General features: G+C 38.2%; 2 protein-coding genes across 11 annotated transcripts in view; one reads left to right on the forward strand and one right to left on the reverse strand.

The window, feature by feature from the left end:
- On the reverse strand, positions 1-16,742 carry THAP6 (THAP domain containing 6). Of its 8 annotated transcripts, none has more exons than XM_014865125.3 (5): positions 16,605-16,696; positions 15,598-15,700; positions 14,169-14,376; positions 9,859-9,984; positions 1-2,783 (listed from the first exon to the last, which is right to left on the reverse strand). In XM_014865125.3, the coding sequence occupies exons 2-5, from the start codon at positions 15,675-15,677 to the stop codon at positions 2,526-2,528; spliced, it is 672 nt and encodes a 223-aa protein (XP_014720611.1). In that variant the 5' UTR covers positions 15,678-15,700; positions 16,605-16,696; the 3' UTR covers positions 1-2,525. The 8 variants fall into 8 exon arrangements, with proteins under 8 accessions (XP_014720611.1, XP_044622084.1, XP_070361741.1 ...); XM_044766149.2 differs by having other exon boundaries at positions 1-739; positions 16,605-16,688; XM_070505640.1 differs by lacking the exon at positions 16,605-16,696 and adding an exon at positions 16,157-16,320 and having other exon boundaries at positions 1-739.
- Positions 16,461-23,244, forward strand: part of RCHY1 (ring finger and CHY zinc finger domain containing 1) — a 23,773-nt gene continuing 16,989 nt past the window's right edge. Inside the window, exons 1-3 of one of the 3 annotated variants that reach the window (XM_014865124.3) lie at positions 16,461-16,756; positions 21,567-21,686; positions 21,937-22,052. In XM_014865124.3, the coding sequence (XP_014720610.3) occupies positions 16,469-16,756; positions 21,567-21,686; positions 21,937-22,052 (524 nt within the window). In that variant the 5' untranslated portion in view covers positions 16,461-16,468. Of the gene's footprint in view, positions 16,930-21,566; positions 21,687-21,936; positions 22,053-23,244 lie in introns of all 3 variants that reach the window. The other 2 variants (XM_014865123.3, XM_070505639.1) reach the window with 2 other exon arrangements.

The following is a 23,244-nucleotide window of genomic DNA, read 5'->3' on the forward strand; positions in this document are numbered from 1 at the left end:
AATGGAGAAAATATTTTATTTTTCAAATACATAATGGATTCTTCACCTCTCCATTATTTCTGTAGTAATTTCATCTTTTTATTAAAACTAAAATATATATTTTAATACATCTTCTCTCAAATCAAAGACTATGGTATAATTGTGATTATCTTTAGCAACCAAAGTCTATTTCTAGAGATTTAAACTTGATATGGAGAAAAATGCCATGTCAAGTCCTTCGTACCTGATTTGGTGCTGAGGTTGAAGTGGTGTATTGGTTTGTTCCAGGATCCGGAGGCCACGCCCAGCTTTAAAGGAAAGTGAGGTCCTTAGGCTGGGCTCGGGGCCTGAGGGCCCTCTGGTGGGGGATGACTGGTTGTGCTCTGCACAGGACAGTTCTTCCCCAGGCCAAACTGGAACCTCTGGGAACAGTGGACTGAGGTATACACTGTGTTCAGGCATTCGTTTGGGGTGGCAGGTGGGAAGGACCCTACTTCTTATATCAGATTTCTACCGGTAATCATTTCTCCATAAAAATAAAGAGCAAATGGGTGGCTCCAGATCCTTGATGATACCAATATTTGGCCAACAGTTCTTGCTCTCTCTCAGTGACACTAAGACCAATAAAAAAGAAGACGAGGGCTGAATTCTCTCTGAATATGTAGTAAAGTGACTGTGGCAACTGAGATGGTGGCAGAAACTGGGACTTGACTCTTGGAGAGGTCTCCTGTGCTTGATTTATTCTAAGCAGCCAGTAGAGCTAGAATCAGACACCGGATAACAGAATTTAGACAATGGATCCACAGAATTGGAGCTATCCTCTTACTTTTCTCCATTCTCCATTGACTTTAATTTTTATACTCAAAAAAAAAGGTGAGGGAAAAGGTCTCCACCTCTATCACAGAATCTCCATAAAATCCAAGATCACACTCAAACTCCATTAGAGTGTCCATTATGAATTCAAAATTAAATTACTAAAATAAATAATGAGTAGCTAATGAGAGGTTTTGTTTTAAGGTAGTAAAAAGATGACCTTGGTGATTTCTTCTTAGCATAATACTCATTTCTCAAATGTGGGTAAAATCCCGCTTAGAGGGAAGGTTTGGAATCCTACATAGAAATATGACATGCATTAACACAGAAAATTCTTAAATATAAAAAAAATTCACGTGACCATATCCTTACTGATATTAATATAACACAAATAAAATTACAATGAGCATTTCAGCACAAAAGACAGTTCATTTCTAGTTAACACACTGAAATAACTGATACTCAAATTCTAACTACTATAGCATAGACCCCTGAATGAGGTTCATAGATGTACATGTGTTTCAAAGTAGAATTTGGCTTTGGGCTAGCAATTTTTACTTTAACCACAGTATCTATGGCTCTTAATTTCAGTTGTTTTTACTAAGAAATTAGGAGACAACCTAAATTTCTGATACTTGAATCAATCAAAAAATAGCTAAGAGTTATTCTTTTGTAAGTTCAGCAAAAAGCTATTCCAAAGCTGCTGTTTTCCTTGCCTAGTCTTTAAATAAAACCTCTTGGATAGTAATCTACTCTCCTAATTAAAGGAAATATTGTAACCTTTTCTCCAATCCTATTTCAACTGGAAGAGCCATAACATTATTTTTAAATGGTTTCTTCTATATTTCGTATTTTTAAAAATGCCAGCAATATTACTTTCTGCAAAATATAAGCAGCATTCAAAGTATCCAGCTCGTGCTGGCATTCGGATTTTGAAGATATATTTTTATGATGAAATAACAATCATGAAACAAAATGTTCAGGAGAACTGTCAGAGTAATGAACCATTTAAAAATCAGATTTATGACCCTTTACCATTTTTTAAAGCTAGGCTGGTTTACATCAACGTGCTCCTAGTGAGGAGGATGACGTGTGTCCCGAAAAACTGAAACTTCATCAGGGGTCTTCTTAACTTGGCTCTGAACAACATTAAAAGTCAGAAGTTCTGCACTGTATGCTGTTCTCAGGGTTAGCGCCACGGGATGCCTTGTAAAAAGATCTTTTGCTATTAATGGTAACAAAAGCACCTTGGATTGGATCCAAGATGGATTTGTGTTATAAATGAATTCTGCTTTATAGTAAAGTACATTTCAAGTACAATTCAACGTACTTACCCTAAAGCACACATAAGTAAAGGCACTCCTTTGAAGCCAAAAATCTGAGGCCACTGAAGAAGTACCAAGTTCCTACCACTACAGCTTAATGTGGCTGATTTGACATAATTTCCTCAGTCCTGCAGACCTTTCTTGATCTTTTAACATCTTACAATAGTGACCTGGCACTAGTTTAGGTCTACAAAAACACAATTGTCACAAGTCACACAAAAACATGATAACTGAGCGCAAATTTCTGCATGTCTTCAAAAGAAGCCTTTGATAACAACTATAATACGGAATGCTGCAGAGGACCCAAGGAAGCACTCTAAATGACAGGTACTATTTACTGATGGTAAGTGAGAATTATTTTCTAAAAGGCTGTACCAATGTCAGTTTTAGGTAGGACATAACACAAAATCATTTCATGAAATAGTCTCGTTCTATGCTTTCCTGACAACACTCCCAGCAGAAAGCTTCTAGTCTGTTTGCCGTTTCTTGGCTGATGAGACATTCATCCTTTAATTCCCTGATTGTCTTCCTCAAGGATTTTTGGAAACGTTTTTCTCGGTCTAAAACATTCCGCAGACTTTTCTTGGTATCTTCTAGCTCGCTGATCACATGATCTAATTTATGCTTAAGTTTCTTTGGGCTGTCCATTACACTGTAGCTATGCTCCTAAAAACATAAACACCAAGTTATTAAACCAGACTGACAAGTAGTTAGAAAAAAGCTTAAAACTAGGCCTCAGCTGTTTCTTCATTTATGTTGCTTAAGGAAGACTGTTAAGTTGGTGATATCAGAAGGTTTAAAGAACACAGGAAGAGGACAGGGGTGGAAGCAGTATTTCAATTGTCTAAGGCCTCGCTCGTTTGTCTAAGGCTAGGCCTGCATGAAGAGTGCAGAATCCTATGGATGGGAAGCACTTCTTCTCTGGGGGCAGGGATCTGCTATGAAAACCCTGACACTCACAATGAGTATACAGATTCTGTTCCCTAAGTGTGGGCCTGCTAAGTTTAATTTTTACCTATCAAACAAACTTAAACTGTTAAACTTTAACTGGGGTACTTTATTTTGATGAATATTTCACTTTATAAGGGATGACAGGAGAGGAGAACTGGAGCAGGTCCTCAGGCTGGGTGTTATGGATTTAGAGAGAACTCTGGTCTTGGATTTTTTTTTTTTTTTTTGCAGAGGAAGAGTTGCCCTAAGCTAACATCTGTTGCCGATCTTCCTCCTTTTTTTTTCCTTCCTCCTCCCTGCTCCAAAGCCCCAGTACATAGTTGTGCATAGTTCTAAGTTCTTCTGGTTCTTCTACCAGAGCTGCTGCCACAGCAGGGCTACTGACAGACCAGAGGTGTGGTTCTGTGCCTTGGAAGTGAACCTGGGCCGCTGAAGCGGAGTGTGCCAAACTTTAACTGCTAGGCCAGCAGGGCTGGCTCTGGTCTTGGATTTTTTTTAAAGATTGGCACCTGAGCTAACAAGTGTTGCCAACCTTCTTTTTTAAATTCTTCTCCCCAAAGCCCCCCAGTACATAGTTGTAGATTCTAGTTGTGAGTGCCTCTGGTTGTGCTATGTGGGACGCCACCTCAGTGTGGCCTGATGAGCGGTGCCATGTCCGCACCCAGGAGCTGAAGCGGTGAAACCCTGGGCTGCTGAAGTGGAGCGTGTGAACTCACAGGCCGCCGAAGTGGAGTGTGCGAACTTAACCACTCGGCCACGGGGCTGGCCCCAGTCTTTGATTTTTAAAGAGACAATTTAAGCTCTGTCAATATCTATTATAGTTATGCTTACATTTGCTGGGTATGCTTACTTTTCACTCAAAAATAGGGAAAATAACACTGACGTATTTTATAAACTGCTATAAAATAATTTTGAAAAGCTGTTATTTAATATTAAGATTAGTCAAGAGGACTTTCGTTTCCAGCCAAGATGAAATAACAGACTGGACTGACTTCTGTCTAAAAAAACCAATATGCAGGCAAAAGACATAAAAAACGTTTTGAAGATAACAAACATCAGGCAAGGAAGCCAGCAATCACAGAGAGATGGGAACCAGAGAAGTGAGCCCTATGATTGCCCAGCTTCTCGTCCTGAGAGAGTTTCTAGGCTTCAGTGCGAGGAGAGGAAACCCAGGCAGACCTTGGCAGACAAGGTGAGGAGACAGTGCAAAGTGTCCAGGGAGGCCAAGTGGCTGGAGTTCACAGATAAGGTACTGGAGAGGAGAGAGCTGCACAAAGGGAGAACTCTGGAGATGTTCAGAGACTCCCTCGTGAGTATTTCACTGAATAAGATCAGAGCATGCATGTAAGGGAACTGCCCAAAGCTGAGGAAAGAATGACCAGAAAAGATTAGGAGTGCTCTGTGCTCAGAGGACATGCCACTATTTCCACCAGCCAGAGCAGAAAATTTTAAGAGTCATGGGGTATTGAATAGAGTATACAAAAGAGCCTTGCTCAGCAGTGGAGAATAGCCCTAGACCGGGCACTGCTCTAGTCCTGCCTAACAAAGCAAAACTCAAAGGGATCAAACTGTTTCCAGAGAACTTAATGGTACCCAGAACTAAGCTCAAGAATAAAGGACACAAAAAGATCCAGCATCCAGCAAAGTAAACTCCACAATGTGTGACACACAAATTTACCAGGCATGCAAAGAAGCAGGAAAACGTGAGCCATAATAAGAGAGAAACAAAATAATGGAAATCAACCCAGAACTGATGCAAACATTAGAATTAGCAGACAAAGGAATTAAGAAAGTTATTAGGGGCCAGCCCAATGGTGTAGTGGTTAAGTTTGTGTGCTCTGCTTCGGTGGCACTGGGTTCACAGGTTCGGATCCTGGGCACGGACCTAGCACCACTCATCAGGCCACACTGTGGTGACATCCCACATAAAATGGAGGAACATCAGCATGGATGTTAGGCTCAGAGACAATCTTCCTCAAGCAAAAAGAGGAGGATGGCCAACAGATGTTAGCTCAGGGCCAATCTTCCTCACACACAGACACACGATTAAAACTGTATTCTACATGTTCAAAAAGTTAAGTAGAGACATGAAAGATATAAAAAGAATCAGAAGATCTACAGATAAAAACTACAACGTGTGAGGTGAAAAACACACTGGAGGGGATTAACGGTAGATTAGACAATTCAAAAGAAAAGAGTAGTGAAGGTGAAGATACAGCAATATGAACTATTCAGAATGGACTATAGGGAGAAAAGGGAATATAAAAAAAGCAAAACAAAAAGAGAACAAAAAGTCAACAGAGCATCAGTGAGCAGTGGCACAACTTCAAACAGCCTAATACACAGGAAATTAGAATCCCCAAAGGAGAGGAAAGAAAAGTGGAGGTACAAAGAGATATTTGAAGAAATCATGGCCAAAATTTTTCCAAGTTTGATGAAAACTAAAAACTCCTAGATAAAGAAGCTCAACAAATCCCAAGCATAAGAAGTATCAAGAAAACTAAACTAAGGTATATCATAATCAAATTACTCAAAACCATTGGAAAAGAAAAATTCTTAAAAGCAAAGAAAGAACCAAATGTTAGGTACAGAGAATAAAGATAAGGATGACAGTAGATTTTTCATTAGAAACAATGCATGTGAGAATACAGTGGAGCACTATCTTTAAAGAACTGAAAAAAAAAAAACCCAAAATCCCCAAACCTAGAGAAAATATCTTTCCAAAACAAAGATTAAATAACGATTTTCTCAGACATATAAAAGCTGAAAGAATTCATCATCAGCATAGCTGCGCTGTAAGAAATGTTGAAGTCCTCAGACAGAATGACACCAGATGGAAATATGGACAAACACAAGGAATGAAAAGCCCTGGCAATGGCAGCTACATGGGTGATGGACCAGATTTTTTTCTTATTTAAATCTCTTTAAAAGATAATCTACTGTTTAAACAAAAATAATAACAATGTACTGTTGGGTTTATAGCATATGTAAAAGTAAAATGTATAGCAGTATAGCACAAAGCTTGGGAGAGGAGAAATGAAAGTATGGTTTAAGATTCTCATACCATACGTGAAGTGAAACAATATCACTTGAATATAGCCTGGGATAAATTAAAGATGCATGCTATGGACCCAAAAGTAACTAATAAAATTAAACAGAGTTATAGCTGATGAGTCAAAAATAAGAGAGAAAATGGAATCATAAAAAATGTTAGTCAATCCAAAAGAAGGCAGAAAAAGAAGAAAATGGGAACAAAGAACAAATGGGACAAATAGGAAAAAAATAAGATAACAGATTTAAACCAAATCACACCAATAAACACACTAAATTAAATGGCCTAACTAACCCAATTAAAAGACAGAAATTACTAGCTTTAAAAAAACAACCAAGATCCAAAAGTATATGCTGCCTACAAAAAATGCACTTCAAAGATAAAAGACACAAATAGGTTGAAAGTAAAAGAATGGAAAAAGATATACTATGATAAGACTAATAAAAAGAGTGTTAGAGTGTGTAATATTATATCAGATAAAGTGGATTTTGGAGCAAAGAACATTACCAGGGATAAAGGAGGTCATTTTGTAATAAAAAAGGGGTTAACTTATCAAGACATAAGAATCCTAAACATTTAGTACCGAATAACAGTGCTGAAAATGTAACAAGCAAAAACTCACAACTGCAAGGAGAATTAGACAAATCCACAACTACACCGGAAGATTAAACACCTCTCTCTCAATAATAGGTAGAACAAGTAGACAGGAATTTACTAAGGATGAAGATTTGAAAACACCATCAAACAATTTGACCTAATTGACATTTACAAAATATTCTAGCTAACATTAGCAGAATGCACATTTTTTGTAAAAGTACACAAAATATTTGCCAAAATAGACCATATTTTAGGCTATGTGTTTCAATGAATTTAAAAGCACTTCAAGCAAGTCATACAATGTATATTCTCTGATCATAAGAGAATTAAATTAGAAATTAATAGAAAGATACCTGGAAAATTCCCTAATATTTGGAAACTACATAGCACACTTCTAAATAACCTATGGGTCAAAGAAAAAACCAAAATGGAATTTGAAAGTATTTTGAACTAAGCGAAAATTAAAACATATTTAATTTGCGGAATGCTGCTAAAGCAACACTTAGGGAGAAATTAATATCAATAAATGCCTACACTGGAAAGAAAGGAACCTTGGGGCTAGGCTGGTGGTGTAGTGGTTAAGTTCGTGTGTTCTGCTTTGGCGGCCTGGGGTTCACAAGTTTGGATCCTGGGCGTGGACCTACACACCGCTCATCAAGCCATGCTGTGGCAGTGTCCCACATACAAAATAGAGGAAGACTGGCACAGATGTTAGCTTAGTGACAATCTTCCTCAAGCAAAAAGAGCAAGATTGGCAACGGATGTTAGCTCAGGGCCAATCATCTTCCCCACCAAAAAAAAAAAAAAAAGAATGGAAGAAGCCTCATATCAATGACCTCAGCTTCCCTTTAAAGAAACTAGAAAAAGATGAGCCAATTTTATTGAAATAAGTAGAATAAAGAAAATAATAAAGATGAGTGGAAATCATTGAAGTAGAAAAGAAAAACAACAAAAAAGTGAGAAAATCAATGAAAGCTGGTTCTTTCACAAGATCAATAAAATTGATAAATCTCTAGGCAGTCTGATCAGCAATAAAAGAGAAAAGAAACAAATTACCAATATCAGAAATGGGAGGGATGATATCACCATAGATTCTACAGACATTAAAAGGATAATAAGGAAATGCTATGAACAATTTTAAGCTAATAAACTTGATAACTGAGATGAAATGGACAAATTCCTTGGAAGACACAAGCTACCAAAATCTTTCCCACAAAGAAATTACTGGCCCAGATGTTTTACTGGGGAATTCTATCAAATATTTATGGAAGAAATAATACCAATTCTCTACAAACTCTTCCAGAAAATCGAAAAGGAGGCAATACTTTCCAACTCATTCTTTGAAGTCAGCATTATTCTGATACTGAAACCAGTCAAAGACATTAAAGGAAAGAAAACTACATGCCAATATGCCTCTTGAACGTGAAAGATTCTAAATAAAATGCTGACAATCCAATCCAACAATATATAAAAGGGATAATACATCATGAAGCAGTAGGGTTTATTCCAGGAATGCAAGGCTTGTTTAACATTCAAAAATCAACTGATGTAACTAATCATATTAAACTAAAAGAGAAGAACCATATGGTCTCTCAATAGATACAGAAAAAGCATTTGACAAAACTAACATTCAGTTCTGACAAAGACTCTCAGTAAACCAGGAAGAGAAAGGCACTTCCTCAACCTGGTAAAAGGCATTTACAAAAAACCTACAGCTAACACCACATTTAATGGTGAAAGACTGAACGCCTTCCTGCTAAAGTGAGGAGCAAGGTGTGGAGGTCAGTTCTCAGTGCCTCTATTTAGCACAGTCCCGGAGGTTCAAGACAGTGTAATAAAGCAAGAAAAAGAAGTGAAAGGCATCCATGTTGGAAAGGAAGAATGAAAACTGTCTTTAAGAGCCAGCCCTGAGGGCCTAGTGGTTAAGGTTTGGTGCTTACTGCTTCAGTGACCCTGGGTTTGCTTCCCAGTCACAGAAACACACCACCTGTCTGTCAGTGCCATGCTGTGGTGGCTGCTCACATAGAAGAACTAGAAGGACCTACAATTAGGAAATACAACAATGCACTGGGGCTTTGGGGAGGAAGAAAGAAAAAAAGAGGAAGATAGGCGACAGATGTTAGCTCGGGGCAAATCTTTCTCTACAAAAAAGAAAAAAACAAAAAAAACCCTGTTTTTAATGACAGACAATATAGAAAATCTGCCAGCTTCTATAAAAAAGCTTTTATAATTAACATGTGAGTTTAGCAAGTTTGCCAGATACAATACAAAATCAATACAAAAATCAACTGAATTTCCATATACTAGCAGTAAATAAACTGATAACATTTATAATAGCATCCAGATAAAATAGTTAGGGATAAATCTAACAAATGAAATGACAGACGTCTACACTGAGAACTATAAAATACTGCTGGGAGACGTTAAATACTTGAATGAATTAAGAGATACAATGAGTTCATGAGTTGAAAGACTTAAGAAAGTCTTATCAAGATGCCAATTCTTCCCAAATGGATCTGTAGATTCAACACAATCTCAATCAAAGTTCCAGTAGCCTTTCCTGTAGAAATTGTTAAAGAGTGATTCTAAAATTCATATAAGAATGCAAAAGACCTAGAATATCTAAAGCAACTTTGAAAAAGAACAAAGTTGGAAGATTACCACTGCCTGACATCAAGAACTCTTATAAAGTTATTGTCATCAGGACAGTAAACCAGATCTGGGTTCCAGGCTCTAAGATGAAGAAGCAATGAGATGAATAAATAAACGTAAGCTTGAATGCTCTGTACATGTACGACGGTTCTTCAAGAAAACCTAAAGACATAACTATTTTTTAATTAGATATTTCCATATAGAAAACATAGTACCTAAAAAGGAAGAATTAATTATTGCATTTTCTTGGTAGAAATATCCTTGCAAAATCATTCTTTGAACTAAATATGTAACCAAATGATTAACTACCTCCATATTTTTGCTATGGATAAATAAATTATAATGGCCCTGGGAAGCAATGTTACTTTTGGACAATACATATCAAAAAAAAAAATCCTCAAACACCTAAATCCCTCATTTAATCCTAATGAAGAGGACATGTTCATCTTAAAAATATCAATGTTAGCTCAGTGAGTTAATTTTACTTACAAATATGAACTGGGATTGGAATTCTTCCACACACGAGGAAGCACCAACCAACTGGCGATTGCGGTTTGTGACGGGAAGGGTTTTGAGGGTGAAGTTTTTCCTACAGTGAAGCTTCTCTCTTTTCCCCTGTTAAGGATAGTTAACAACAATCACTGTTGACACTTCTGCCCTTTTTTACATTTTTATTCCTGTTTAAACTTTGTGTAATAAAATTAATGCAATATTTCTTCTCATGGATTTGCTTTTAAATGTCAGTAAATTTTAAATTCCACTAAGATTAAAGTAACTTCCCGCTAACTCTAAAGTTTACCTGAAAACACAAATTTTCCTAAAAAAAGAAGAGTGAAAATGAGGGAGCATATTAAAAATATGTTATACAGTACAATAGTTGAAATAATGTGCTACTCTCTTAAGACTACACAGAAAAATCTAGAAATAGATCAAGTAGATAAAAGCCTTTACAATAAAATTTGGCATTCTGAATAAATGAAGAAAGGCTATAAATCATGTAAAAGAGAACTAATTAGAGGGTACTATGCTAAGTGAAACAAGTCAGAAGGAGAAAGTCAAATACCTATGATCTCACTCATAAGTAGAAGATAAAAACAATGACAAACAAACACATAGCAACGGAGAATGGATTGGTGGTTACCCTAGGGGAAGGGGGGAGGGGGGAGGGCAAAAGAGGGGATTAGGCTCACATGTGTGGTGATGGACCATAATTAGTTTTTGGGTGGTGAACATGATGTAATCTACACAGAATATATTCTAAATATATTACAATGTACATCTGAAAGCTAAAAAAAACAAAGTAAAATAAAATAAATATCTGTTCATACGCTTTAAAAAAATAATTTCAGCTATAAAAAAAAGAAAAACAGTTACATCCTTTATATATAATAAACCATGATGAAATTCTATGTACTGAAAATTTATGTAAAAATGAAACCATGAGGAACTAGGGAAAAAATAGGGAATATTTATATGATCTTAAGGTGCGGAAGGCTAAAATCAGACAACTCAAGAGAAAATATAGAATTTACTACTACTAAGAAAAAGTCTGAATGTCAAAAAACAAAACAAACCAACTTCATAATTAGAACTAAAGACAAACAACAAAAAGTAACTACAACAAAGATGGCAATTAAATGATTCATATCTTCAATAGATCGTGTTTTTACAAAATAGCTTAGAAAAAGATGAAAACAGAAGAGGACCCGAATAAGTAATTCACAAAAGAAGTAGTACAAATGTCTAATAAACACACGAAAAAATGTAGAAACTCACTAATATTTAAAGAAATCAAGAGAAATCAATAAAATTGACTGCCTATCAATTTTAGCAAAGGTTAACAACATAACTCATACTGAGGATTAGGGTGGACAGACATTTTTGTGCATAGCTAGTATGGGAGTAGATTAGTGGAATCTGCACAATTTTTCATGGGCCTTTGGGTGATTTGTATTAAAAGCAAAAGCCTTAAAAATGTGTATAATTTTGATCCAACAATTTTATTTCCAGAAATTTTTTTTAGGATATGTACAAAGATTTAGCTACAATAATGTTCATTATACTTGCTGTTTAAAATAGTGAAAGATGATAACCTACAACCCATTGTGAGGACTGATTACATAAACTTGTTCATACATAGGATCAACTGTTAAATGGTCATTAAAAGTGTTCTATAAAACCAACACCAAGTATTGGCGAGGATATGGAACCAGAGGAACTTTTATATGCTCAGAATGGGACTATAAATTGGCAGAACTTTGGAAAACTATGGCAATATCTACTCAAGCTAAACATACAAACCCCTGGGACCCAGCAATTCCACTTCTTACAGAAGTGTACATATACTCTAGAGAAATGTGTACATAAGTGCACCAACAGACATGGACAAAAATGTTCTTAGTTGCACCATTCATAATTGCCCCAAAGTGAAAACCACGCAAATGTTCATCAACAGTAGACTGGAAAAAGTATAGTTCATTTACAAAATGGAACACTATATTGCAAAGAAAATAAGTGGACTATTATCACACACTACAATGTCGATGAATCAGGCAAACAAAATGTTAAGCTAAAGAAGCCAGAGTAGATACAGTATGACTCCATTTATATAACGGACAGTGACAGAAGTCAGGATAGTAGTCACCTTCGGGGGTGTAGTGACTGGGAAATGGCATGAGGAAGGCTTCTGGGGCCCTGGTAATATTCTGTATCTTGGTCTGAGGGGAGTTACATCAGTGTATTCATTCAGTGAAGATTTATTGCTCTGTACACTTACAATGTGTGCCCTTTTCTATATATATGTTGCATGTCAATATAAAATTTAGTTTAAAAAATTGATGTTCTATATAGGTTTCTCTTAAAAACGTGATCCAGGGGCTGGCCCTGTGGCCGAGTGGTTAAGTTCGTGTGCTCTGCTTTGGCGGCCCAGAGTTTCACCAGTTCGGATCCTGGGCGCGGACATGGCACCACTCATCAAGCCATGCTGAGGCGGCATCCCACATGCCACAACTGGAAGGGCCCACAACTAAAAATATACAACTATGTACCAGGGGGCTTAGGGGAGAAAAAGGAAAAATAAAATCTTTAAAAAAAAAAAACCCTGTGATCCACAGATCTGCAACCCAATCATGTGGGGTGCTTGTTACAAAGTGCAGATTTCTAGACTCCAACCCAAACTTACCGAATCAAATTCTCTAGAAGGGGGACACAAGATTCTGCATTTTAAACAAGCTCCCTGGATAACTCTTACGTAGACTAAAGTTTGAAAGCCATTGTTGTGGAAAAATATTTAACATCATGGAAAATAGTAGTTAAGAGTGGACTCTGGAACCAAAATGCCTGATTCAAATCCAGCCTCTGCCATCTAATAGCTGTGTGACCCTGGGGAAAGTATTCCAGCCTTCCTGGCCTCAGTTTCCTCAAGTGGTAAAATGAAAATAATGATAGTGTTTACTCATATGGTTGTTGTGAAGACTTAATGAGTTTATATATATATAAATTAATATATGTATGTATGAAGTGCTTAGAATAGTGCCTGGCACACAATAAGCACTATATAAGTGTTATTAAAAAAAAGAGAGAGGGAGAGAGAGAGAGAAGCAAATAAGAAATAAAGGATATACAGTGTAATTCTATTTTTGTAAGAACAGATATAGATGAATTTATACACCAACATGCACACAAATGACTGGAAAGATACATATCAGAGTGTTAACAGTATTATCTCTGGATTATGCGATTATTATTAATTTTTATTTTCCTTTGCTTGTATCATCTAATTTCCTATAATTAAAAATTTCTTTGTCACAAGGAAATAAATAGTAGCTTTTGAAAGCTAGTAATTTATGGTTTATTTATTATGCCCACATTTCTTAAGGTCGTCTTAACATTACAGCTGGAGGACACCTTGCTATAGGAAAACAAACCCTTTAGAGCAAATTGCTCAAGTAACTACACATTTATTAATACAGAAGAAAGTGAGGCAGTCTCTGCTCGATCACTCAGGCACTGGAATATGAGCAAGTGCAGAAAGTGACCAAGCCCGCCTGGGAGCTGGTGCACTTTTGGACTCCCTCCCTTGTCTCCAGCTGTCAGGAAGGAGGGAGACAGCTTTCAATGGAAGCTCGTTACTATTGTGGGAAGTCACAGGTTCTCCCTGAATTTTCCACGTTGGAGGTGGTCAGTCTACAGCGTCTAGGAGCAAATACACTTTTAGGTATATGAAGTCAAGAGTTACTGAGGGGGAGGCAGCCAACCCATGGCACTAACATCACTGAGAAAACCCAGGGAACACAATTAGAGTTTACTTATATAATCCTTTCATTTTCTTTTTCTGACTTTTTCTCTCTTTTCCTTCTCCTGTTCTTATTTCTTTTGGTTTTCTTCCTTTTAGTCCTATGCAGGCTTTAAACTTGTGGCCCTAAAAGTATACTTTGGTCCTGTTAGTGGCTCTGCTCTTGACTTGGGCTCCAGCCTGAGGAGGACCGCCCACTTGGAACTTGAGTTCAATCCTCTTATGTTAACCTCCTGTTTTTGGACACAAAACTTGAGTTACACCAACTCCTAAAGTCAGTCCACTTCACCAAACCTTACTAACGTCCAAATATTTCTGAGCACCTACTGGCAAAATACTCCTACTACACACTGGAAAAGCTGAAGGAGCAGCTTACAAATTTAAAAGCTCCAAGAATGGACTTCCAACGAATATTCAAGCAGTAAAAATGTTGCAAGAGTGGTGAAGGTTCTTACAGTACCACAGAAAGTGGGTAATGACGGTAAGCAGTATCTCATAAACAAACCTGTAAGTGAGATGGGGACTCAAAGATAGAAGGTATGACTCCAGGCTTCAGTTTAATATTTGGAGCACTTCTGTCAAAATCTGTCTTCTTAAAGTGCCTGGAACACAATACATCTCCTTTTTTAGGCTCCCAAATGCCTGCAGCATTCACATCAAGTCTTTTCATTGCTAGGACCCACTTTCTTTTGACATTTTCATCTGTGGGGAATCTGGAAAAAAATATAAAAAGGATTTTAAAATTAAACACTATTGATATATAGTTGAATTAAGGCTGTGACTAAATTGATTCCTTAACGAGTCTGCTATTACTCTGGGGAACTGGAATATTTAGGAAACCACCATGATTCATGCTTTCATAATGTTCAGTTTTAATAGTCAGATTTTTCTACCAATCATGCTGCAGATCTATGGTCCTCATTTCAATTTTTCTCATATCATAAAGAAAAAAGTTTCAACAGATATTTAACACCTTATAGTAAGATCCACAATGAAGGGTTTTTTTCACCTGTAGACGGTAAAGAATATCACTTGGGCCTTTTCCTATCTGAAGTGATATCTAGAATTTATCCCAGCTGAACACAGCCCCTGTACTTTCATTCTTCTATCAGCATCAGAAAATTGCTTAGTGTACCACTGAATACACCACAGGTCTATAAATGCTTAATGAATGAACGCAGAGAACAGCTGCAGAGCTTAGAGTTCTGGAGATCAGAAGTATTTCGAGAGATCTGGAGGCCAATAACCATCTCTCTTTCAATTTTCCAAGCTGGTTGTGAAAATCCTTTTTGGAATAAGATAGGATACACATACTCATTTTTTACGTCCTCATACTTAGCAAAGTAGTTAGCAGATCTTTCTCTAACACATAGCACAGAACCTGGCACAAAAGCAGCAAAATAAACCTTTAGCAAATGAATAATCATTAAATCTTATTGCTTCTTCTTTCCTATGCTGTCAGAAGAAAGGCTGAAATACTAAATTAGGATCATCCTGATTTATTTGCAACAGAGCTAAAGAACTCCTGGTCTGAACTTGTAATTTATATTTTTTCTCTACAATCCTAGCTTGATCTATTTCTAAATAGAAAACACAGAATATATTTGGGCAAAGATACTTCCTTCCGTCAGATTGTAAACTACATGTAAAAAACACTGAATTTCGTTGCAGGTATGTTAAAATGCAGAGTAATAATATTAGCAAAAGTAAGTTTGATATTTTTATTAACCAGCTTCTGATACCCTGGCATGTATCTTAAACTTCTAAACTAAATTATAGAAGTATAAACATATTGCTGTCACTTCAAATTTAACTAAAGAGGTTATTTAAAAAGGCTTTGGGAACTACAGTTCAAAATCGAAGGTTCAAGTAGAACTGTCTTTTGCTTTTTATAACAGTCAAAAGTGGTTGGCTTAACTACAGCAAAATCTTACACGTGAAATGTCAGTCCTTTTAACTTGGAATTTGGCAAACAGCGAGAAGCACATCCAATGGCCGAGCAACATTTCACCATGATTTTAGCAACTCATAACAGAACTGAAAGAAAATTAAAATGGTAAAAGTTAGTAACTTCAAAGCTAAGGGGAACATATTCACCTTTCCCAGTATGTTTTAGATATCATGAAATCATGTTAGAAGCCAAAAGCAAATATTTTCTTCCAACACCTGCAGCTTTGTTAGCGACATTTTCCAAGGCCTTGGCTCTTTAATAAGCCAAGTCATATTTAGCTATGCACTGAGGAGTCTGATTTCAGTTCCGTAGGCTTGCACATTTCCCAACCACCGCTTCTTCCAGGCACCTCGTTCCCTCTGCCACTAGGCCTTTGCACCCTGACTCCTCCTAGCATACTAACTCCTGCTCATCTTTCAGCCCGTGTTGCTTCTCCAGGGAAACCTTCCCTGACACCCAGATCAAGTCAGATCCCCTCTATTATTAGCCCTCGTAGAACACACACGTGTCCCTCCCAGCACTTCACAAAGTTGTAATCTTACATTTATCCCAGAGATTCTCTGATCAATGTCTTCCTCCCCCACCAGCCTGCGACTGAGTTCCACGAGGGCATGGTGGGGGCGTGTGCTTTTTCTCACTTTTTGTCCCCACGGTTTACCTGGTGACTGGCACACAGGAAACGTTAATACTTATTTGGAAGTAATGAAGAGCAAGTCAAGGAGACGAGAACTCGGCCGCCAAGCAGCAGCGCGCGCGGACGCGCTCGGAGCCCGGGTCGGGCGGGCTCCGCCCCTTTCTCGCGGCTCGGGGCCGCCACAGGGAGAGAGGGCGGGGCCGCCCAGTCACAGGTGCGGATGCGGCCGGCGAGCCGCCCTTCCTCAGGGGTCATCGCGCGTCTCCGCACGGCTGCGCTCTCCCTCGCCCCGAGCCACGCCCGGGGTGTGGGCGGGCAGCGATGGGGGAAAAGAAGAGTCAACCAAGAGTTATTACCGTTAACAGCGAAGGCAGCGACTAACGTCGACGGCAGAGATTGCGTCTCTCCTCGCTTCCGCCCCGTCGCCGCGGGAACCGGAAATCCGGCTGCCCCGGGTCACGTGCCCAGCCGCCATATTGGTTCGGGTGGCAGCTGCCGCCGGGAGAGGGTGCGCTAGCGCGGCGCAGCTTCTCTGGGCGTCGTTTTCATCCTGGGGGAAGGGTCGGTGCAGTGTGAGGGGAGGTGGAGGAGATGGCGGCCTCGGCGCGGGAAGATGGCGCCCGCGGCCAAGAGCAAGGGCGGCGGGGCTGCGAGCACTATGACAGAGGATGTCTCCTGAAGGTGACGACTTCAATGGGCTCTTCCCCTGCGAGCTGCCGCCGGGCTGGGCTGGGGGCCGGGTGGGCAAGGCAGTTAGGCTTGGGCTTAAGTTTGAGGCTAGGCTGTTTATCAGCATACCTTCTCCACCTCGACCTGGGTTCCTGCCGTAGAGGACGTTTTTGGCAAGGCGACCACGCGCCCCACCTTTCCTCCTGTTTTGTAGTCTGCAGGCAAAGCCCGTTTTGCTTGGGAAGAGCCTGAGCTTGCACATCGGTCACTTTATCAATGAGTTTCTCTATTTAGTCTTTTGCTGCTGGAAGTAGACTGAGGCAGCCCCGGGCCTTTGCTGGCTTTTCCCCAGGATTATTTTCAGGTGTTTGATGATATAATGGAAAGCGATAAGCCGGTGGAGAATCGGAATACGATTTCAGCTCCTGTCGTAAACAAGTTTTACAGTTTGCAGCTTCATTTTAGAGTCACTGAGTATGCGTAAACCTGCCAAGGGGAAAATGTACGTGTGAAAGAGGAAGACAATCACGTAATTGCCACTAATTAGGAAATTATGTATGGGAACGTGCCTAGTATGCATATATTGTTACTTTTGCTGTCTACTTTGAGAAAAATTCCTCGTCACTCTAGAGTTTTTTAAATTGGCACCCATTCTGTTAAAGTTTTTGATTTTTCTTGCAAGAAGCAGTGTAAAGATTTTTCTTAGAAAGCTTAAGCTTTGGAGTCCCACAGCCCTTCTCCCAAATCTTAGCTTTGCCTCTTAACAGCTCAGTGTTTTTGAGCAAGCTACTCTTTGCGCCATATGTAAAACAGGGGTGATGGAAGTTCTTGCATAAAGTATGGGGCCCGAAAGGACAGCCTAAAGCCTTATTTGTGGCCCGTGGTTTGGTGAACATTCCTCCAACTGCACTGGATGAAGCTCTTCCAAAGTTGGTCATTCACCAAGTGTTGTGTAAGGAAATTGAATGCTATCCTTAGGATTTCATTTCCACTGGGATGTTCTGTTATTCTTTCAAACCTGAGGTCTAAAACTGAATTCAGCATCTTGGCCCGCCCCTCTTCCCCCAAGAAACCAGACAAACACATCTGTGTGTCATAGCGCTTAAGATGCTTCGCCCTGAATGTGAAATGCTTTTTGCCCTCTCCTTCCATTATTCTTAAATACCAGAGGCCAAGTGAAGAGTTTTAAGGAGGAAGTAATCAACTAAATCAAATGCTGCTGTTTGAGTAAGATAAGAACTGAAGATTGACCTTTAATTTGGCAAAGAAGAGGTAGCTGGTGATCTTGACAAGAAACATTTGAGTGGAGAGATGGGGGCAAAGCCTGATTAGAGAGGATTCAAGAGAGGAGAGAAGTGGTGGAACTGGAAATAGCCTTTATAGGCAATTTTTGGAGTTTTGCTGTGAAAGAGAGCAAGAAAATGAGCCTGTGGGTTGTTGGGAGATGTGACATCATGGGATTTTTTCCCCTTTGAGATGGGAGATGTTGCAGCATGTTTGTATATTCTTGGAAATGACCCAGTAAAGTGAGAATGTGTTACAATGCAAGAGGGAGAGGAAAAACTGTAGGAGTACTGTCTTTGAGAAGCCAAAGAGAAGGTGACATTTAGTGCACAAGTGGAGGAGTTGGTCTTAGATAAAAACGTGGACTCTGCAGACTCTAACAGAAGGGAAGTGGGAGTATGAGGTAGATTTGCGAGTAGGTTGATAGAGTTTGTGGGAGGATAGTCTCTTGTTTATTTCTATTTTCCTAGTGAAATAAGCAAGGTCATCAGAGTGTAAGGAGTGAGGAAGAGATTGTTTGAGGTTTAAAGAGAGAGGAGAAGGTGTCAAATAACCGTTTAGATCCTGCGTCCTAGAATCGAGAAGAATGAGGAAATTGACTAGGGAAATATGGTAGTAAGGGCCTGCTTTTTATTAGTGGTTATGACTTAAAAGTAAGACCAGTCATTGTGGTGGTGCTGTTTCTTTAGCCATATTCAACTGTTCCTGTGTAGATTGAGTAGGAGAGAATTGGATGTAATCAGAGTGGGGATTTTGGATAGGAGTATGTAGAGGAAGAGGGAAGGAAGAAACCAGGGTATGTACAAGGGAAGAAATGGAATTAATTGGAAAGAGAGTAGGTAGTGGTTAGAGAATTTCATGCTTGAAATTAAGATACAAATAGCATTCAGTTCTTCTTCCAGAGCAGTGGTTCTCAAAGTATGGTGAATGGACCATGGGGGATTCCTGAGGCCTTTTTAGGGGATCCTCAGGGTCAAAATTACTGTCTAATACTAAGACGGTATTTGTCTTTTTCAGTGTGTGCAAAAGCAATGATTAAAACTGTTGGCACCTTAGCACAAATTAAGTTAGTGGCCTGTACAACACCTATAGTTTAAAAAAAAAAGCTAGAATGTCATTGATAACATTAAAGCGGTACAGTGATTAATTTTATAAAATCTCAACCCTTGAATGCATTTTTTTTTATACATGTTTGATGAAATCAGATGTTTTTATCAAACATTTCTGCAAATTGAAGTTTGGTGGTTTCATGAGGAAAAGCTCTTGTGCAATTTGATTGTGAACTGAACTGGTTGCTTTTTTCATGGAACAACATGTTTTGCTTGAACTATGGTTATTAACACTTGGGTATTTGGTGGGCATTTTCTTGAAAAGGAGGAAAGTGAGACTGTCATTACAAGGAAAACAGTTGGCACTGATAAAGTTTGAGCTTTCATATAAAAACTAGAATTTTGGGAAACTCGTATTAGCCTCTGTGAGCTTGAAAGCTTCTGAATACCTAAAGACTTTTCTGATGAGATGGGTGGTGATAGTAACAAATGTGACTTTTTTGATATTGCGTGTCAAATGTGTGAACATTTGCAGGATCTGCATAACTCACTGAACTGATATTTTCCAAATGACCAATGCATGGGTAAAAGATCCATTCAGAGTGCAAGATAGGTGAGTGGATTCTAGTGTAACAGAGGGAGAAAAGTTCACTGATGGGATTTCAGATTCCATGTTGCAACTAACTGATTATAAGAGTTGTTGAGTTTTGGCATAGTATCAGAGAAGAATATCCATAATTCTTTGAAAAGCCTATTAAAATACTCTTCCTTTTTCCAGCTACATATTTGTGTGAGGCCAAAGTTTCTTCACATACTTCAACCAAAACTGATTGAATGCAGAAGCAGAAATGAGAATCCTGCTATTTTTTGGGGAAATACAGTTATTTTTCATTAAAATGTTATGTTAATGTGTAATGAATTTGTTACTATTATTTTAACAAGTAATATTTTAAAAATGTATTAGTTTTAATTTATAATATGGTAATAAGTGTCAGTAGATATAGCTCACATAAACAAAAGCACTTTGGGATTCTCAGTAATTTTTAAGAGTGTAAAGGGGTCCTGAGTCCAAAACGTCTGAGAACCACTGTTCTATGGTATGACTAAGGGAATATGTGGCTGAGGAGGGTTGGAGGACAAGGCCGTTGGAAGTGAGAAAGTCAAGGAAGATAATTCAGGGTGTTGGAGGGATTATCATTGTGGATGTGCAGATCACAAAGATTTAGGAGAAGAGTAGTGTTGGAGAGAAAGGGAACCAGTTGAGTGTTAAAATCTTTAAGGAATGAACTGTATTGTGGTAAGTCACAGCATAGAAAGTCTTGAGAAATGAGTGGATCTGCAAGGTCACAGTGTACCAGAAAGTATTGGGTTAGCTTTACTGGCCTGGAAACTTGATGTACTAGTTAGGGTAAGGCTAAGTTGCTGTAACAAAAACATCCAACAGAAATAAAGAGTTTATTCTTTCCCACCTAACAATTCCAAGGTGGGTGATCAAGTTTGGTGATGAGGCTCTGTTCCACATGATCACTCCAGGGACAAGTTTTTTCCATTGTATTATTTTGCCCTGTTTTAGGGCATATAGTCATCAGCTGGGTTGCTGCCATGTCCAGGTTTCATTTGATGGACAGGGGAAATGGAGCATGGAGGAAGAGGCAGGCCCAGTTTCTTAATGCTCAGGCCCAGGAGGGGTGCTGATTTCTTCTGCTCGTATTCTGTTGGTAAGAGCTTAATTTGGCCACACCTAACAGCAAGGAAGGCTGGGAACTGTAGTATAGCTGGGCAATCATATGCCTCAGAAGGAGAGAATAGATTTTGGTGGACAGCTGGCAGTCTTTGACACTCTTGAAAACAAGGGCTATCTCTTACATTTATTGCATCCTTTCAAATATCAGGCATATAGACAACTCAAGGGAATTAAAATATAATCTTTGTAATATTTAATGTTTAGAGGTTGGAGTAGGTAAATGAATTTATCTGGAAATGTCTAAGAAGAAGTTGCCTGCTTGCCGTTTAGGCCGAGAATGAGTTTAGGGTGTTGTGAGATTAGTTTTTCAGTCCTTCATAATTTCCATCCTTTGTAATTCTTTTGTCATTAAAGACAAGGTTGTGTTCAACTTCATACAGTCATAGATGTTGAAGGGAATAGTTGAAATGTGGAGAAAACAGTGAAATGTTACATGTATGATCAGTTTACCAGCTGATCCATTGGTTGTCATCTTTGACCTTGTTCCAGGAGGAGGAGGAAGAAAATTTTTTTTGCATCGCAAACTTGTCTTCTCTTGCTTCTTATAACTCTTTTTCTCCCCTGGGCGTTAGGCACCTTGCTGTGACAAGCTTTATACTTGCCGCTTGTGTCATGATAACAATGAAGATCATCAGCTTGATCGCTTTAAAGTAAAGGAAGTGCAGTGCATAAACTGTGAAAAAATTCAGCATGTAAGATTTTATCACATACTTCTATTTTCTTTTAAAAATTTTTTACTAAGGCGATTTAAAAATTTAGTCAAGCATATTGCAAATAAGACTTCTTTAACTCTTAAAGTAAGCAATATCTTTGATTTAAATGCTTTAAAACTTGTAAAAATAAAATTGCATATACTTTAGCATAAGTTCTGGATATTCAAATAGTGATACAAAATGTTTTGGTAAGATTATTCCAAATTTTAATTACATGTGTCTTTTTTAGGCCCAACAGACTTGTGAAGAATGTAGCACATTGTTTGGAGAATATTATTGCAGTATATGCCATCTGTTTGACAAAGACAAGAAACAGTATCATTGTGAAAACTGTGGAATTTGTAGGTACTGTATGTAAAATGTTCTTTTCTGATTACTTCTAATATATCTAGGCAATAATGGTTTTTAAAATCAACTTTATTGGAGTATAATTTACACAAAATACAATGCATTTTAAGGGTCTAGTAAGTTTTGACAAATATATATGTCTGTGTTACTATTAACACAATCAAGATAGAAAACATTTTGGTTATTCTAAAATATTTCTTCATGCCTCTTTGACAATAGTCATTTAGTTAGCCCATCAACTATTGGGTGGCTATTTAAAATTTTAACTTTGGGATATAAAATATACTTTTATATGAAGTGTTTTGCAGGCAACTGAGGCAGAAAATTAGGGTGAATTTTTCCTTTTTAAAAAAATTACCAAAAGTGTAGGTTGATTTTATAAAAATTGGAAATTACAGAAAACTAGGAAGAATAAAAATAAAATAACTTATAGTACAACCACCTGCTGACAAGCTACTATTGACCATGTTGGCATATAGGAATTTTTGTCTTTCTAAAAATTCTGAAGTATTACCTATATACAAAAGCATATATGTAATGTATGTATGTTATGAAGTATACTAATACAACAACAAGCCATTCAATTTAAGAAATAGAATGTTACCAATACTGTTAATGCTCCAAGTGTTCTGTGCCAATCCTTTCTCCTTGTTCTCATTGGAGGTAACCACTATTTGAATATTTTAAATCACTTTCTTGGTTTTGTTTTCTGTAGTTTGTTTTTTAGGAAGGATACTGTACCAAACATACGAAAAGATGCAGAAATCAGAAGCAAACAACCTTATGAGTTTGCTTATGAACACACCCTTTAACTACCCCCAGATCAAAAAATAGAATATTCATAACATCTTAGTGACCTTTCTTATGCTCCATCCAAGTCAATACACTCCCTGAAAGGTAACCACTCTGTTGACTTTCTGAACTTTTTATAAATGGAATCATATGGTATATGCTCTGTAGTGTTTTGTTTTATACATTTTTTTTCCTTCTGCTTTTTCTCCTCAAATCCCCCCAGTACGTAGTTGTATATTTTTTTTAGTTGTGGGTCCTTCTAGTTGTGGCATGTAGGATGCCACTTCAGCATGACCTGATGAGCGATGCCATGTCCACGCCCAGGATCTGAACCGGTGAAACCCTGGGCCACTAAAGTGGAGCGCACGAATTTAACCACTGGGCCATGGGGCAGGCC

Source organism: Equus asinus, chromosome 3 (genome assembly GCF_041296235.1).
Source record: "Equus asinus isolate D_3611 breed Donkey chromosome 3, EquAss-T2T_v2, whole genome shotgun sequence".
NCBI classification, from domain to species: domain Eukaryota; kingdom Metazoa; phylum Chordata; class Mammalia; order Perissodactyla; family Equidae; genus Equus; species Equus asinus.